The sequence below is a fragment of the Salvia hispanica genome, chromosome 6 (assembly GCF_029641045.1).
Source record: "Salvia hispanica isolate PSC_SH4W2 chromosome 6, Shi_PSC_v1, whole genome shotgun sequence".
Taxonomy (NCBI): Eukaryota; Viridiplantae; Streptophyta; class Magnoliopsida; order Lamiales; family Lamiaceae; genus Salvia; species Salvia hispanica.
In genome coordinates this window covers 25,936,265-25,955,489 of record NC_142697.1, presented here as the reverse complement: position 1 = coordinate 25,955,489, position 19,225 = coordinate 25,936,265, and the positions used below count along the sequence as shown (strand labels likewise).

The window sequence follows — 19,225 nt, the reverse complement described above, 5'->3', positions numbered from 1 at the left end:
TGTTTTTTCACGAAACTTAATCCCAGGCGTCCATAAACTTAGATATTGCAGTCGTGGTAAACTGCAATATTGCTGTGGTAAAACTGCAATATTCAATGAACAGCACTGCAATCTGGTAACCTAAAATTAGAAATTTCCTATTTTACCCCTCCGTGTTTTTACACGTGGCAGCATGACAAGCACACGATTTTCAGATCCAATGGCCTAAAATGGTGGTATGGTGTTACAATAAAGAGGGTTGTCATCTTAATACATCCACATATATATATATATATATACTTTTCCCATATTTTGTTCTTTTTCCTTTTTAATCTTGTCCATCCATTTGCAAGATCTAATGGCCCAAAATAGAGCCTGATTAATTAAATTATATTCATTAAAATAATAAAAAAGGGCCTTATTGTCTTTCACATTTGATTTAGTTATGGTAAGTAGCTTGATTTTCTCCATCAAAAGATTTTAGACTTTATTTTCTACGATACACTCAATCTGTCTTCTCTTCCATCTTTTATTCTTCTAATATTCTCCATTGAAGCTCCATCGGTTTTCTTCTTCTTTTAATTCCGAATTCTTATCGTGCAGTTCATCGCTCCCTCGGCGTTATTCTTCTTCTTAATTTCGAATTGTTATCGTGCAGTTCATCATCTTACAATTTTGGTTTTATTGGAGAAGTCGTGATTCCTTGACGTTTTCTTCAACAATGGAAGAAGGTAATTTACGTACTTGAATCTGACGTTTCTTCAACAATGGAAGTCATTCTTTTGTTTTCGTTTCGTTGACGTTTTGTTCATTACTAATTCGTTCCATGAATTTGACGTTTGAATGTACGTCGCTAGTGTAATTTAATCCACTAGGGTTAAGTAGTCTTTGGTGGCTAGGGTTTATTATGTTGCTTAGGCGACAAGTCTCATGTATTATGGTTTAGGGTTTTGTTATTTTGAGTCATTACTGTGTTGTATTTCGCGATATATTTAATGTTCGAATATTAGTGTATAATGCATTTTTTCTTATCTGTAATGTACGATGTATAGCATATAATGAACATAATTTATGATATGATTCTTGTTTTGAATGTACTTCATAAGCGTAATTTAATCCAATAGGGTTTAAAATGGCATTGGTGGCTAGGGTTTATTATGTTGATTAGGCGAAAAGTCTCATGCGTTATTGTTTAGGGTTTTGTTATTTTGCGCCGCTGCTGTATTGTATTTCGCGATTTATGTAATGTACGAATATCAGTGTATAATGCATTCATTCTTTTCCGTAATGTACGATTTATGGCATATAATGACTATAAATTCTGATATGCATGTTGTTTTGTTTTTATGTGTAGTGTTCGTTAGACCAGAATGTTCTCCACAATTGAAGCCTGTGGTTGGTCAGAAGTTCCAATCACTAGATTTTTCTTTCGCGTTTTACGATGTATATGCCTGCGCTGTTGGTTTTGATACGCGCAAACAAGGAATGAGGAGGTCGGGCGGTGTTACTACTTGGTATTCTGTCGTATGCAATAAAGAGGGCAGTAAGAGGTCTAACGAGGAAGACGAAGTGAATGCACGATCTAGTTTTACTATTAAGAGCATGATCCCATTACATACAATAAAGTGCGAGTAGTACTGTAATGTGTATTATTCATAAAATTATATACATTATTATTTACATTTCATACATTATTAGTTCATTTATAGACATTATGTTGGTTATTCGTCGGTCAAATTATATTGATTAATTTAAACACTAGATAAAATTTTATACATTATTTTATTCGTATACTACATTATTAATGTCAGACTTTACATTATAAAATATCTTTTATCCATTATAGGGTGTAAGATAATTTTGTGATTAGCTAATACGAAAATTGAAGCTTTTAATTTGCACAAGTTCATAAAACTTGAAATTGTTCACAACTAGCTAACCAACAAGTTTGATATTATCACTTCCAACATTAAGCTATCAAAAGAAAAAAAAAAGAAAAAAAAAACAGTGTTCCAATCCCAAAAAAACATCATATCCATAAAGTATCCATACAATCACTCCCCATACTTCTCCACCCCATACATCCTATCCACTCTTTACGGGATGTACTGGTCTCTGCTTTGTCCTCCGATAATCTATGCCGAAGCTTCTGGGCTAATACAATTAGAATTACATCATCTACTGCTTCATCAAAATCAACGCGACGCTGCTTACTTGCTGACCAAAAAAAAGAAAGAGACATGTATTCCATGAGTTTTCTGTAATGCACAAAATCTTGCACATTAATGTTAACAAATGAGTAAATAATGCAAAAAAATCAATTTATCCGATGCATAGATAGACACCTTTTCTTAATAATGTAAAATGTCTACTATGTAATGCATAATATCAGCATAATAATGCATAATATGAACTTAATAATGCAAATATTTACTGTTACAAATTGGGTAACTAATACAAAGATTCAAACTTAGAAATAGTACAGTTTAGCTTATACTTAAAAACGTTACACCATTACTTAATAATGTACATTTTCAACTAAATAATGCGTATTATTAACCAAATAATGTACATATTTGAAACTGTTCCAATGTAACCAATGTACATATTATTATCCGTAAACACAATGAACAAATAATGTTCATTTTCAACCAAATAATGCATCAATTCAATTGAAACAATTGCTTCAGATTACACGAACATTACCACATACATCAAAACACAACCAACAGTCAATAATGTCACACAACCAACAAATAATGCTTCATCTAATTGTGAACCAATCGTTTCATATTCAAACCAAATCATGAAACACACAACAGTCACAATAATGCATAATTTATCTATGAATACAAAGTATAAATGCAAGATAATGTTCAATAATGTAGTACAACCAAGGAATAATGCATCAAAACAGGGGAAACAATTACGTAACCTTCAGTCTGTGTTGGTTGACTCTTGAAGGGTTTGCCTCTCTTCATCATTGATGTTCTGCAATACACACCAACGAAATCAGTTGAATTCCTTCATCCAAACGATAAAAAATATAGATATAACTCAATAATCAACCAAATCGTCAATAATGGACAGAATCAACAACACAGTGAACACAAAATCGACAATTTCCAGAAACATCTACAAAATCCGTATGGTTTCACCCGCAATAATCGAACATATACCAAATACAACTCAACAATAAACTAAAAAATTAAATAATAGACAGAACTCTAGTTCAATAGATTACAATTTCATTTTTTATAGAAAAATTGACCCAAAACCGACACTTACAAGTGTTTATTACCCAAAATCGAATCTTCAGAAACCAAAAAAAATCGGAACTTCAGAAACTCAATCGCGCGCGCGAAACTAAAAATTGGTCCTTTAGGCCTGTGAATTGGCGACCGACGTTGATTTTTGCGGCGAGATGACCGATGATTCTACCACGTTTTTACGGCGAGAGACGATGACAGAAGTTTCTTCTCGACATCAATTTGGGGCGGCTAGGGTTTTTTGTGGAGAGAAGAATTGAGGGAACGTGGTTGATGAGAGAGAGTAGAATGATGGAATGAGAATGGTATGTCAATCAGTTTTCCCAATAAATCCCGTAATTATTGTAATCCAGTGCCTTTTTACTCTTATACCCTCATAATGCACAGAATATGACCAATAATGCAACACAGGTTCAGGTTCTTAATCTTGATCTTGACCGTCCAAATCTCTAATCTAATGGTTGATATTATGAAGGAAATAGTATCTAAAGGGGTAAAAGGAGCTTAATTCTCCCCTATATATATATATATATAGGGGCATGTTAGGGTGCCACCACCCCTTAAAATAACACCATACCATCATTCCTAGCCAATCATTTGTACACGTGGACGAATAATAAGCTGCCACGTGGCAAAAAAAAAAAATCTGGAAAAAGACGGTCAGCAATTTGCTGGTCTTTATCCAGCAATATTTCTTGTCCAGCAATATCCGACACACTATACAGCAATCTATAGATTGCTGTGTAGTGTTTGTAATATTGCTGTGTAGCGTTTATAATATTGCTGTATAAGCGGTGTCACGGTGTCATTTTAAGAGGAGTTGTCATTTTAACACAAACCTATATATATATATATATATTCATTTTCATATATATACATATATTCATTTTTATTGTGAAAACTAATAATACTAAAAATAGTACGTTGAACTTATGAAATCCCTACAATCACAGTTTAATTAACTACTATAGTCTAAGAAAATGGATTTTAATCAAAATTCCACTTCTTGTAAAATTCAAACTTAGATCCTGCATTCGTCCAAGAAAGGGATACATTGCATAGATTTTTATCATATTTATACATGTAAGTAATATTTTGTTGGATTTTTGTAATACTATAGATATAGTAGTATGAAACTGATTGCAAATATAGATATATATAAACTTCGCAATCTAGTTTAGTTACGTGGTCTAAATGGACGACATGTTGTGGTCCGGAGATAGTTACGTAAGTTTGAACAAAGAATAAGATAAACCAATTGATTTGACAATTTTTGCCATTACAACACACAAATTAAAGTAATTAGTATTTTTTTTCCTTTTTATTATAAAAAATATACTAATATGGAGTACTTTTATTTCATGTCATTTTGCCTGCATTTAATGCAAAAATCACTATTTTTAATGCATTCAATAAACGTTTTAGAAAATACAAAAATATGACGTGATAGAATTTTGATATCACTATCCTAACTGGTCATTGCTAGAACGATATTTTAAATCATTCAGAACTATAGTTGTACGGAGTACTAACTTTTAAGCATAGCTAAAACATAATCAAAGTCCAAAGAAAATAACCCTGCCTCAACAATAATTGATAGTATGACTTTGAAAAAATGTACTGTAGACACACTAAAAAGTTAACTACAGTACAACTTAAAAGTCATTGATCACGAGTTTTATTTCTTTCTTGTGCATTATCATTTCTTCATCTTCTTTTCCTACTTCCAAACCTTCTGCAACCTTTTGAAGATAAAGGATGAATAATACAAACGCAAAATACATCAACACAATTTTTTGTTTCGTTTCGCGGTAGAATTGGAACAATTTCGTTTCTTCAATTTGAATTTTTAAGTATGATTGAAGTTAGAGGAGTTGGTCTGATTAGCATGCACATTGAATATGTACACATTTTGAGGATGTTATTGATTAAAACTATACTACTAGTCTCTTCCCCATTGAAAATAGTCCCACTGGCGGACAACACAAGTTTTAATAAAAAAATTATTAAAATACTATGAGAGAGAAATAGATAAAGTAGCAAAGAAAGAGTTAAAGCGAAAATATGAACAAATTTTTAAATATTAAAAGTAAATAATAAATTGAGCGAAATGAAAAGATGAGAGTGAGACTATATTTTTTAGAGGAATGAAGTATATCTTTTTACAAATACTACATATTGTCAAATGATATGTCCAACTAAGTCTAGATTTATAAATATTCCTTCCCCCTTCTCTTTGTTTTCTCTTTAAATGTGATTAATTGGACACACTATCTCGTAAAATCATAAAATATCTACTCTTATTACAAGCCTAAATCTTACTGACATTCATACAAAGTTTCATATTAATTGTGAGGCTCATCAAAATCATAACTGAAACAACATAAAACTAAATCGTTTCAGATAATTTGGAGTCGTTTTAATCAACATTCAAAATATATATGATGACGCGATTTTTTCCAAAGTAACATCATTTTCTCTAAGACATCGTCATTTAATTTGTTGTTATTGATTTTGTAATACTCCTTCCGTCTCATTACAAGTGAGCAGTTTCTTTTTGAGCCGTTGTTTTGCAAAAATAATAATAAATAATTAAAGTTGATTGAAACTAAATTAAGAGAGAGAATAATGTAGAAGAGACTCTTAATTTACTTTTCATCCATTTTAACTATTTATTCCTATTATTTTTGTAAAACAACGTCTGAAAAGAAAATTGCTCACTTGTAATGGGACGGAGAGAGTGTTATTTTATAATTTTGACAATTATAAAAAATAAAAAAATTGATTTTATATATTTAATTTAAATGATTATGGGATTAATCATAAGTGAACGAACAGTTCTGATTAAATGATAATCATCCATTTAATTTATGTAGATATGATATGAAAGGGCAAAATAGATATTGCACTCGTCTAAAGACCAAGTCCGCTCGCATTAAATTTTAAAGAGTAGAAATTTAAATTTTAAGAGCCTATATCTATCATGCCTTTCCCAGCAGCAATTGCGCAATTATCACACATTATTCGTGGACATCAATCATTAAATGCTATTCTATTCAAACGAGGGTTTAACGATGAAACCTTTTTTGGAGATATATCTAAAGGAAATACGGATCAACAGCACAAACCTTATACAAGCATCCATCACACAATTTTTCCCCTTCATAATTATAGTAGTATATAATCAGCAATTAGTTATATCTATATATTTTAGTTTAATTCATATAATGAATAATAAAAAATATGAATTTCAAAACCGTTCCAAAACTATATTAAAAAAATAATACTAAAATAAGTTTTTCCTGTGTTCACTTTTGTTCAGAAGCATAAATATAACGAAGTGATATTACAAAAATAACGATATTATGCTCGTGAACAAAAGTGAACACAGAAAAAAACTATTGACATTATTTTCATAATATGAACACTTCGTTATATTTATGCTTATGAATGGAGTGAACAACAATCTAATAAATATGCTTATTTTGTTAAAATATTAATAATTAAATTTTACTTGTTCTCATTAATTGAAAATGTTATATATAAAGTATTTGTTGTTAATCTTTTAACACAATATATTCTAATCATGTCATTTTTTAAAATCTCTCTCTTTTCTTAATGAGTAGTAGCATATTTGTTTTCACTTTTCAGATACATATGTCTAATTAACTGACAACAATATCTGTACTAAAGTATTCTCTCGCGCAAATATCAACTTAGAATGAACTTAATTCAATTACTGACTATGTAGTAGTAGCATTTTTATGCATATTCCCTTAATAAAGTAATAAGCCTATTATGAATCATAAAAAAAGGTCTGTATTATTAAATGGAAATAAAAGAAAAAAGAAGAGGAAAACAATTTTTTTCTTAAATTTTTTTAAGAAACGTTAATTCACTTGTGAAAGTGGCAGACTTCTGTAAAGAAGCAATAAACTTATTCACTTTTAGGGAGCAGCAATCATTCTTGAATAACACTTTTATGACTTCTATTCAATTGCAGCCTCTTCTCATCATTCAAAACCTCCAATAATTTAGCCTAACGACTTTTAAGGGAGTCATCAGTAGTTAACTTATCATTTAATTGCTAACTATAATTAATTTAAAGTCATAGGATTTTAAAAAACGTGTGGTCTATAATTTGCCACGTGTAATTTTTGTTTCTATTAATTAAATCGAAAAAGATAAAAAAAAAAACTCCAAATTAGAGTTTTTGATGAAAATGTCAATATAGTGTTTCGAAAATATCAACATAATGCTTTGAGAATGTCAACACAATTTAGGATTGACATTGTATATGCTTTATATTGACATATTATCTTAGCTGCATTGACATTAACCTGTGTACGAAAAATATAAAAAATCTAGATTTTTTTTGTCAAATTTTGACGTCGGAACATATGCATGTAGTATATTGTTGGAATCCTTATAAAATTATCTTTAATTTGATATATGTTATATGAATTTAAAGTTTTGGGATTTCTTTTAAAAGGTAGTTATAACTAACTTGACATTAATACCCCTATTGATATTTTTTGGAATTAATCATATGGCCTTATTGACGTTTTTTGTTGATCGTATTGATATTTCGTGGTTGATGATCTAAGCCTTTAATTTGAATATCTAATGGCTATTATTGAGTTGTAGTTAACAATTAAGTATTGAGTTAGCAATATAACACTCCCCATGACTTTAATTAGCTTAGGAAAGGAAAAAGACGCACACAATTATATTTTGGTAGGTGCTCTATTATATTTTTATGTGAGGAGAGTTATATTGCTAACTTAATACCTAATTGCTAACTACAACTAAATAATAACCATTAGATATTCAAATTAAGGGCCTAGATCATCAACCAAGAAATATCAATACGATCAACAAAAAATGTCAATAAAGCCATATGATTAATTCCATAAAATATCAATATGGGTATTAATGTAAATTAACTACATGTTTAGTTATAACTAACTTTTAAAAGAAATCCCAAAACTTTAAATTCATATAACATATATCAAATTAAAGATAATTTTATAAGGATTCCAACGATATCATATATGCATATGTTCCGACGTCAAAATTTGAAAAAAAAATCGATTTTTTTTTAATTTTTTCGTAAAGCAGAAATGTCAACATACTATATAAAATATGTCAATATAATACATGTAGAATGTCAATATAAGCAATGAGTTAACATTCTTAAAGCATCGTGTTGACATTCTCAAAGCATTGTGTTGATATTTCCGAAACACTATATTGACATTTTCATCTAAAACCCTAATTTGGCTTTTTTTTTTTATCTTTTTTGATTTTATTAATAAAAACGAAAATTACACGTGGAAAATTGTAGACCACACGTTTTCTAAAATCCTATGGCCTTAAATTAGTTGTAGTTAACAATTAAATGATGAGTTAACAATTGATCACTCCCCCCTGTAATCGATATATATATATGGATTATATATTAATACTAATCAAAAGAATGAAACAAAGTCATCATGTTATTAATGTCGTGTTTGTTTTGCTAAATTAATACAGAATGTGTGTAAAACGATGCATAAGTTGCTCGTTTCCATCGTTGAATTACAAATTGAATGCATTTTTTCATAATTTTATTCTAATTTTCTCATAAAGAATTTTTTAGATTTTTTTTATTGAATAAAAATAAAAAAGAATTAGAAAATTGAAAATTACCGTGTTAATTAGGGGTTTCTTCTCCATCGCTCTCGATCAGGAGAAACAAATTTGAATCAGGCAGGGACCGGAAAAACAAATGTGAAGTAGGCCACCATCAAAAAGGCAAACTTTAACTCTTGTGGGTTGCATTGGAGTATAAACCAGTACTTTTCGGCGGGGTAAAAAATCATACTAATACTACCTCTTGTTTTAAAAAATACGTATATTTTTAATACAAGTAAAATAAAAGAACTAAAGGGAAAAACAGGTTAAATAAAACACAAGAAGAAAAAAGATAATAGAACTAGCATTAATTGGTTGTTGGATTCATATTATTAATAATATTTTTATGGTATAAATTGCAAACAAATAAATATGTAGAGGTAATAGGTTGTTCAAAAATTTTCTAAAATAGAAGGTATAGAAAATTTTATTTTTATGGATGAATCAAACTAGAAATAGTTTTAATTTTAAGGGATATAGATATTAAAAAAAGGCGAACTACATGCAACGCCATATACGTCACTAATTTGATGGCTACGTTATCTCACAAAAATTCTCGGGTATCAATTGTGAATTACTACTCACTATTAAAACTTATCTTTTAGGGTCATCAAATTTGAGACACAATTACTAGCATTCGAAATTTTTTAAAATAACCATAATTTAGGACACAAAAGAAAGTATCCCTTGTGTTGATGATAAATTATCTTAATCTTTTGCTTTTTTGGGATGCTTCTATTTTGTTCTCCTTAGTTTTAGTTTGGACATCAACAATAAGGATACTTTATGAAAAGCTGCTGGTATAATCAGACACAAAAATTAGCGTCCTTAATAGCGTTAAAAAGTTTCCTTATCCGATTTTTTTGTTGTAGAGATTTGTATATTTTTCCAAATTATGTTATAAATTATATACTACCGAATCTCATTTGGTTTATAATTTTATATGATCCAAATATTTCCCCGTTACTACAAAAGAAAAACGCTAATCAGTGACGGCGGCTGATAGCTTAATGACTAGTGACAGATAAATGAGTAAAAAACCCCAGTCACTAATTAGTGATTGGTGATTGATTAGTCAATCACTAATAAGAACTTACCATGGCAGCGCCATAGTGACTTTAGTGGCGGAAAAATCCGCCACTAACATTTTTTAGTGACCAGCTTTTAATAACGGATCTGCCGATACATAATCTGTCACTAAACCTGCTAAGTGAAGAAATTTAGTGACGAAAAATTCCATCACTAAATAGCATGTTTTTTTAGTTACATTTTACTAGTCTATAATAAGATACAATGTATAATCTTAATTCAATTGTGTCATGTCATACAAAAAATATTACTTATGGAGTATATCATAAATGTTTCACGATTGCTTATGAAGATTAAGTTTTTGCCGAATATACCTTATTTGGGGCAGGTTGGGAAATAACATAAAAAATGTAAATTTTGTGATATTTTAGATCAATTTCAAAGTTAGTGTGAAATACCAGAATTTGGTCAAAATTCATGGTTTTAGAAACTAATTTCCCTATATTTTATATCATGCAATGTACTCCAATTAAAATTGTTCCTTAACAATAATGCAGTGGTTTGTTTGTCATGCATTAATGGAGCCATAGAAAATAGCTTTGCACGGGAATGCAAATTCCGAGTTCCTTCCTATATTGTCAACGAAATATTCAATCAAAGAGGCGTATTATTTATTCCTACTTTGTGACCCTACTCATATTTGAAAAAATATGCTAGGACCACTGCTTTTTTGCGTGCAAGGGACTCTCACTCTCTGTCTCTCTATATATGTGTGTGTGTGTGTCTTGATACTATGAACATAAAGCTTCTATCCATAACCAGCTAAGTAATTTCTTCGTCGAAATTTTTAATTCATTTTTCTTCAATCTAGGGTTTGCAATGAAGCGAACCCGGTCTGATTCCACGAACAAACTAGAGAGAAAAACAATTGAAAAAAATCGAAGGATTCGAATGAAATCTCTTAGTTTTAAGCTCGTTTCCATCATTCCCGATCGCCATTTCAGCCAACCCAAAGTATGTATATATGTCTTCACTCTTCAAACAATGCTTAATTATAATGTTCAAATAAATTTTGATATGTTTAGAATGCAATCAGAAAAAAGAAGAAGCTGAATTTCAATATTCTTAAGGGTTTCCTTCAAGGGTTTATAACTTCTTAACACATCTATGTTAATTTTGATGATATATGTGTAGGAATTCTTGTCACAACAAGATCAGATAGATGAAGCAGCTGCTTACATCAAGATCTTGACAGAGAGGATAGAAGCATTGAATAGAAGAAAGGCACAACTCATAAACCATGGCACGAAGACAGACTACGTGGCTAGAACTTCTTCAAAGCCTCCAATTCTGACAGTGAGGGAGTTAGGTCATGGTGTGGAAGTGGTGTTGATCAGTGGCCTCAGCAAGAATTTCTTGCTAAGTCAAGTGATTAGCATAATCGAACAAGAAGCGGCTCAAGTTCTCACCATCAACGTCTCTCGAGTTGGCGACAGCATCATCCACACTCTCCATGCTCAGGTGATCGATCATTAAATCAACCTTCATTTATATTAATTCATGTGATATTATTTTATGATCATGTAATTGATCAAGTATTACATTGTTTATGGCAGGTTAAAATTTGCAGGGTTGGAGTGGACATTTCAAGAATAAGTGATAGGATACATGAGATCATTTCTTCAAACTTGTAAAAAAATTTTTTTTTAAGGAATTGAGATCATGATAGGGTCCTCGATCTAGCAAATATCGCCGAAGATCATCTCCAATATTTTAGAGTATCTTTTATTTTATTTAGTTATCTTTATTTCTTTTCCATATCTTTTGTAATCTTTTATTTTAATTAGGTTTCTTGAATAGCAAGACATAGGTTAGGGTTTAGAATTCCATATAATAGAATTCTATCGTATTAGCATTCATTGAGAAATAAAGTTAATTACTTGTTCTCATTCCCGGTTCTGGCGGAAATCACCCCCTAGCACCTCAACTAGGGTTTATCTTTCTTTTATTCTCGTTACAAACGTGAGTGCAATATCCCGATATAACAAGTTTCTATCAATTGGTGCTTTCATTGTTTACTCTTCCTCCATCTCAATCCACCTCTCAAAGTCCCTCAAATCTCACGCCCAATCTCTCAAAATATCAATCCACCTTTCTATCCAATCTCTCAAAAAAAAAAAAAAACTCACGCTCCACAATCCAATTCAATTCTCTCCAAATTGTTCCCCAATCCACTTTCTCAAGATTCTCGACAAGCTATGGAATCACAACAACACACGCTCACAAACATCCATGGAATGCTCCTGGAACTACGTTGCCTAGTCAGTGCTCATGGAGAATATCTAGCCACGTTTGGGCAGCAAACACAGTCTGAGGAGAATCCAGACAGCCTTGACGACCATTCGCCTCCGCAGCGTTGGTCGCCCCCTCCGTCGGTCACGCAGGAACCGATGGGTTTCAAGTCTTATTCCATGCCTCGCCTCAAACCTCCACGTGTTGACGAAAAAATGGCCCTGGATTGAATCTGTAAAGTCCAAGAGTATTACAACCACTACCACACTCCGCTCGATGATCGCCTTTATCTTATGAAATACTTGTTCGTGTTAGAGTTTGTATACTAGAAATCACGTTTCGAGTGATTGAATGCTGTAAAACTCTTATTTTATTTTCCAAGGAATAAAACAGACTATTTTTGTCATAATGTTGTTATGTTTTACATTTAATAGATGTTAATTACATGTTTAAATGTATAAGTTAACAAAGTCTAAGTCTTTGATTTAGTAGACCGGTTGTGGACGGCGTCCACTTTAAGGTAACACGGTCAGTCCTAAACAAAGAAAAAGAAGAATTTCACGACCTAGATGGAATTAGAATATCCATCGTGAAAGGTTGCAATGCAGTCCACATATTTCTAAGCCTTACTGAAATAAGATGACATTGGTGTGGTAAAGAACTGAACGGATCTAACAACAAGACTTGTCTTTGGGCTATCTACTGAAAGGCGAGGTCTTAATAAATATTTGTTTCTTAATCAATGAAGGTTAGCATTGAGCATACGGTATTGATTATGCATTACTTTGACTTATCAAATGGTGCGGGTTTTTCATAACCCAATAATCCTGATATATTGGGTAGTGGTGATTAATATCTAGCGGTGCTAGGATTGCTATTATATTGAAACGTGCGCAAAGTGAGTCTCGTTTGATAATGTCCTCAAGAGGAGCGCGAAACAAGATTTTATTATTCGGAACCTAGCTAGTTGGAGTTTGATCACTCTATGAATAATAAATAAGCGTTTCATGCTTAGTCCACTCATGGAATTAATAAGAAATTAATTAATTAAGTTCATAGCATAAATTAATTAATTAATGGATATTTTTATCTTAAGCGCGGGAAATGAAAGTTAAAACGAAAATCCGGATTACTTATAATTTTGGATTTGGATGGGGAGAGTTCAATATTACTTCTGTAGTGGCTGCTCGTAATATTCCAATCAAAGCTTATATTTAATTGTGGGTTCAATTTAATTAGTAAAAAGTAAATTGGATGAACCCATATCCAAAACTAATCCATAGATCCGTGTCTGGGCCCAAAAGGAACTTAATATAAATAGGAGAATAAAGGAGGCACAAATCATAATTTTTAATACTAAAATTTTCGTCCCCCTCTAGGAAGAGGAGTTCGAAATTCTCTCCAAATTGAAAAAAGGATTTCTTCTGTCTTCTTTATCTAAGTCCTAGTATTCCGGTGAGATCAGCCCACACTGATATGGGAGTACAGTTCGGGAACCAGAGAGAAGATCCATGGTCTAGTATTCAAAGCGTCACGTGGAGAAGTCGCTAGCCATCTGACATACTTGGATTTTACATGGTTTTAGAGGGTGGTTTTGTATGAATTTGAGCATATTCCGTCTATTATTAGGCGTGTTTATATCTACTTCTCTATTATGTTGGTATGTTGACCATTTTGTTAAGAATGTGTAGAAAAAGGTACAAAATATGTGGATGTGCAGCAGCCTTGGTTTAAGACAATATTTACTGGAGATTTTGAAGTCCAATCAGCCCTTAATTCATACCAATCTCTTCGTCTTCGAAAGAGCTTCACGTGGGTATCTCGCACGCCTCAATCGGAGTTCAGTAGAAGAAGTTATGGCTGTTATACGAACACTGCGCTGTCCAAAAAATCTCACGCGGCCGGGTGAATTATTACCCTATAATTCCACGCGGCCGGGTGGCGTAATTATGCCTGCGAGATTCCAGAGAGTACCAAAGAAGTCCCACCCGGCCGGGTGAATTTCCAGTGGATTAATTCCACCCGGCCGGGTCCGTCATTTTGGCGTTTTTTAGAGCTGAAACGCAATTTTTTGAAGAAAAAATAAGAAGGAAGAATTAGGTCAATTCTATTCATTCTCTACAAGCGACAAAACACATCTCTCTCTTTGTGAAGAACTCTTGGAAGAAGATTGAAGATTCAAGCTTCAATTCTTCCGCCAATTGCAATTCGGATCATGATTTTCATTGTTTTGCTTAGTTTCTTTTTGTTTTCTACCATGAACATGAGTAACTAAACATCTTTTATGTAGAATTCTTGGTGAAGATGCATTGATTTATAGTTTTAATCAAATTGACTTCGTTTTTATCTTGCTCTTGCAATTGTTTGAATTATTCTTGTGCTTTTTCCTAACAATTGCTTGATCACCAATTGGGAGTGTAGGGTTTCTTAGAATAATCGGGAGATGAAATATTTAACCTTGAAAGAAGAATTATTCACACCTTAATTCAATAAAACTCGGGAGAGTTGAGGTTTTGAGTGAGATCTTTAATCTAATCGAACTATTAGGAGTTAGGTCTAAGAATTAGAAGGGGATTTCAATTATTACACCTAATCTACGGATTTCTCACCTCAGGAAGGGGTTTAATCTATATTTGTGATTGATTCAACAATTCTGGAGACTTTAAATGGTAAATCGTTTCAATTGGGTTAGGCTATGAGTTGTCATCGGATCCTTGAATTCTGCATATTTTTCTATCATTTTTACAACTTGCTTCTTTATTCTCTTGTTTAAGTGCTTATTTTAATCTCTGAATTTATATGCTTTTCGTAGTTGTTAGAAAAAAAACCCCAAAACTCTTGATCGTCTGGATAGTAGCTGAAATTTTGTTCGTGGTACTTAGGTTTACACTTAATTGTCTCTGTGGGATACGATATACTTTTGCTTGCTGTTTGCTACGATAACCCCGTACACTTGCGGGTATTATTTGGGTAAAATAAAGTTGAGCCAAGTTTTTGGCGCCGTTGCCGGGGACAATTTTTGTGTTATATAGCTTGATATCGTGATAATAATCAAGATTACTACTTCAGACATTACTGCTTTAATTTTTTTTTCTTTTAATTTTTCGAGTTCTCACATTTGTGTTTCTTGTTCAGGTGTATGCACACACGTTCTAAAGGCTTGCCTCTAGAACCTTTCGACCCTGAGATCGAAGCATCGAACCGTAAGAGGAACGCATATAGGAGACTCACAAAGAAGATTCAAGCTTCTTCGCCTAACCGCATAGGAGCATCTTCAGATCGGAGGGACCTCTCACCTATTTGATCACCAGTTCAGGATCATCTTCAGCTTGATCCCGATTCTCCTTTTCTGATGGAGAACGAAGAAGGGAACAACAATGGAGGCAACAATGGTCCACCACCCCCTCCTCCCACTAATGCTGAGCTCCTACGACAGCTGGAGGAATTGCGCCGACAGGTTAATCGTGAACCAGCTGTGCCAGTGCAGAATCAATATGTATACCACGGAGTGGCAAACCCAACTGTATTTAACAATATTGACGCCAACAACTTTGAGCTGAAACCAGGACTGATCCAGATGGCGGAAAACAATGCTTTTAGGGGCAAATCCTCAGATGACCCTAACAAGCATATTGCCAAGTTCATTCAGATTTGCAACACGGCGAAAATGAATGGAGTGACAGATGATCAGATCCGATTGAGACTGATTCCTTTTTCTTTGGAAGACGCAGCAAAGGATTGGCTCGAGAGTTTGACACCGGGGTCCATTAGAACATGGGACCAGATGGTCCACAAATTCCTGGAGAAGTTCTATCCCCCTAGTGAGGCTATTAAGAGGCAACGCGAGATCATTGCCTTCCAGATGATTCCTGCGGAAACTATCAGCGATGCATGGGGGAGATTCAAAGCCTTGCTGAAGAGGTGTCCCAATCATGGTTTGTCCCCAACAGTGCAAGTCATTACATTCTTCAAGGGATGTATACCTGAAGCACAACGGGAGTTAAATCTTAGCGCGAGAGGTAATCTTCTCAAGAAAGGAGAGGAGGAGGCGATGGAGGTGATTGAAGAGCTTGCATCCAGTGATGAAGGATGGAGCAACGAAAGGAGTAAGGTGCATAGGGTAGCTTCTACCACGGATCATGATACAATGAGCACCTTATCCGACAAGTTGGATGCCTTAACCATGAAATTTGACTGCATGGCGATGAGGCAACCGTCTCAAGAGCCCCAAGGAAGTATGGAGGATGTGAATTACGTGCAGCAGGGGGGCAACATGTATTACAATAACTCACGCCTGAACTTTAATGGTGGAGGATACAACCAGTATGGGAACAAGGGGCATCCAAATCTCTCTTACGGGAACCCCAATAATGCTCTGCAGCCTCCTCCGAGATTTACAGTTTCTGATGGGATGGTGAACGACCCCAAGAAGATGACCACAGAGGACATACTCAAGTCCTTCATGCTACAATCTAATAAGGTCATGGAGCAGAATAATCAAAGGATGGAGAAGGTCGAGACGGATGTACAAGGAATAGCCACTCATTTGAAGAATATTGATATTCAAATCAGCCAGATTTCCCAGACTGTGAGCACTCTTACGCAACCGGGAAAATTCCCTTCTACCACTATCATCAATCCCAAGGACTGCAAAGCTATACATCTGAGGAGTGGAACAAACTGAAGGAACTTGGCACACCCCAACTCCTATGACTTATGCACTTACTATAAATAAATTAAAATTTTAAAATAAATAACCACTATTTATCAAGTACATATTTCAAACATTCTAAAAAGCAATGGGACCCTCTCACCACTCTAAATACTACACATTTATCTACATGCAAAAATGATGAGGAGGAGAAGGTTGCCAAAATGCGTCAGCCGCCGACCCTGATAACATGTGCAATTCCTACGACTCATCTCAACCAAATACTTCACTCATATCTTATTCCTGAAAAATATTAGTGGTTTATATGAGCCACAACTCAGTGCATATAAACCTTACCTTTAATTCCACATACAAATATCAAATACATTCATTTACCAACATATATCACCGGAAGTAATAAATATCATAAACAATTTAACATTCATATACATATGTCTCTCCATTCTTTTTATTATTCTGTGACACATCAAGCCTGGTATCTGCCCGGGATTTCCATTGTATACGACCCGTAGGTCCCTTATATTTATTTGACCTTTCCACGAAGGTCCCTCTTTGATTTGACCTTTCCACGAAGGCCCCTCTTTGCATATTCTGACCTTTCCACGAAGGCCCCTCTTTGATTTGACCTTTTCACGAAGGTCCCTCTTTGCTCTTTGTATTGACCCGTAGGTCTATTATCATTGTATATAACCCATAGGTCTTTTGCCATTGTATATCAGATCCAGAGCAAGAGTGTCACATATCCTCTTTAATCCCATGATTCAAATGATTCCAATATGATACATCAAACATATCCATTGCACCAATTACATAACCATATATTCCATCAATTAATTCCAATACTATAGGTAAACATATATTTTGCACAAACCACATATCCACATCACATTTCACCATCAATATCAAATAACACATAACCATTCCAAGCTCACATCATATAATTCAAATATTCACTCTAATTTAACACATAGCAATTAATCACATAAACCATGTAAAATTAAAAGTGTGATTTATACACACCTGGTTACGACTGATAGTTCAATCATGCTCCTAATTTCATCTCCTGCTCTATAATTCTCAATCTTTGTTCTTTTTCTTCTTTCTATGTGCTCTCGGCTCAATTCACTAATATAACTCATTTATTTGCTTCTCCTAAAAAAAATGCTACACATATTTTTCCTCTTCTCTTTTATAGTCGGTCAGCCACGTTATATATATGCAGCTCAAATGAGATAAGAAGAACACTTGTCATTTCTTTTATTTAAAATATTACACGTTGTTAGCCTAAATAGTTGACAGATTTCCTTCATTTTATTTTCTTTTTAATAATTGCATAATATATTTACATAATTACCGAAGTGGTGTAGTAATTAATAATAGGAATACTATTTATATTCCTATTCCATACGTAGACTTTAATATGTTATCATACTATATTTTTATTTTTCTTAAAGCTCAACTACAAATATTTCCATACACACTTTTATATCTTTTTAATATTTATGAAACATATGTAAATGTATAAACATCAGATATATAATATTTATTATACAACTAATAATATAAATAGGCAAAAATAAATAAAAATATGTCAATATGCAAAAAAAATGATGCATGTTTCAGGTTAGGGATGTCACAGAACTGGCAGCGGAAGCGCTCACATAAATCAATTACATAATAATCAGATCTATTTAGCAGATTATTTAGACAAAACCTATTCGCGTAATTATCACATGTATCATGCTCATAACTTGAATTAATCATGCTTTAAGAATAATGAAACCTAAAACATGCTTTTCTACGGAGCAGAAAAATACCTAATTAATTCTCCAAAGAATTGAAGATGGCTAGCTTCTTCTCCACGTGATGCTTTGAGTACTAAACCAAAAATCTTCTCTCTGATTCCCGAATTGTATCCCAATATCAGTGTGGGCTGATCTTACTAGAATACTAGGACTTAAATAAAGAAGACAGAAGAAATCCTTTTTGGAATAGGAGAGGAATTCGAAAATTCCTACAGCTGGGGAAGCTGAAATTTTCGAAAAATACAAATAAAATTGTGTTATTTCTGTCTCCTTTATTCTCCTATTTATATTAAGTTCCTTTTGGGCCCAGACAGGGATCTATGGAAGGTTTTGGATATGGGCTCATCCAATTTACTTTTTACTAATTAAATTGAACCCACAATTTAATATAAGTTATAATTGGAATATTACGAGCAACCACTACAAAAGTAATATTGAACTCTCCCCATCCAAATCTGAAATTACAAGTAATCCGGGTTTCCGTTTAACTTTCATTTCCCGTG

The 19,225-nt window shown here is 33.1% G+C and overlaps 1 protein-coding gene and 1 long non-coding RNA gene across 2 annotated transcripts; one reads left to right on the top strand and one right to left on the bottom strand.

The window, feature by feature from the left end:
- Positions 1-1,868: 1,868 nt before the first annotated feature.
- Positions 1,869-2,974, bottom strand: LOC125203340 (uncharacterized). Its single transcript, XR_007173347.2, has 2 exons — positions 2,915-2,974; positions 1,869-2,196 (listed from the first exon to the last, which is right to left on the bottom strand). It is a non-coding gene; the product is annotated as an uncharacterized LOC125203340 (long non-coding RNA).
- Positions 2,975-10,755: 7,781 nt separating this feature from the next.
- LOC125203208 (transcription factor bHLH168-like) lies at positions 10,756-11,902 on the top strand. Its single transcript, XM_048101515.2, has 3 exons — positions 10,756-10,967; positions 11,148-11,474; positions 11,570-11,902. Exons 1-3 carry the CDS (start codon positions 10,833-10,835, stop codon positions 11,645-11,647), a joined length of 540 nt encoding a protein of 179 aa, XP_047957472.1. The 5' UTR covers positions 10,756-10,832; the 3' UTR covers positions 11,648-11,902.
- The last annotated feature ends 7,323 nt before the right edge of the window (positions 11,903-19,225 follow it).

Bases quoted from the DNA above. Each gene is read 5' to 3' on its own strand.
- LOC125203208 (XM_048101515.2), top strand. From the start codon at position 10,833: ATGAAGCGAACCCGGTCTGATTCCACGAACAAACTAGAGAGAAAAACA. The intron at 10,968-11,147 runs GTATGTATATAT...ATATATGTGTAG, and splicing joins GCCATTTCAGCCAACCCAAA to GAATTCTTGTCACAACAAGA. The intron at 11,475-11,569 runs GTGATCGATCAT...TGTTTATGGCAG, and splicing joins TCCACACTCTCCATGCTCAG to GTTAAAATTTGCAGGGTTGG.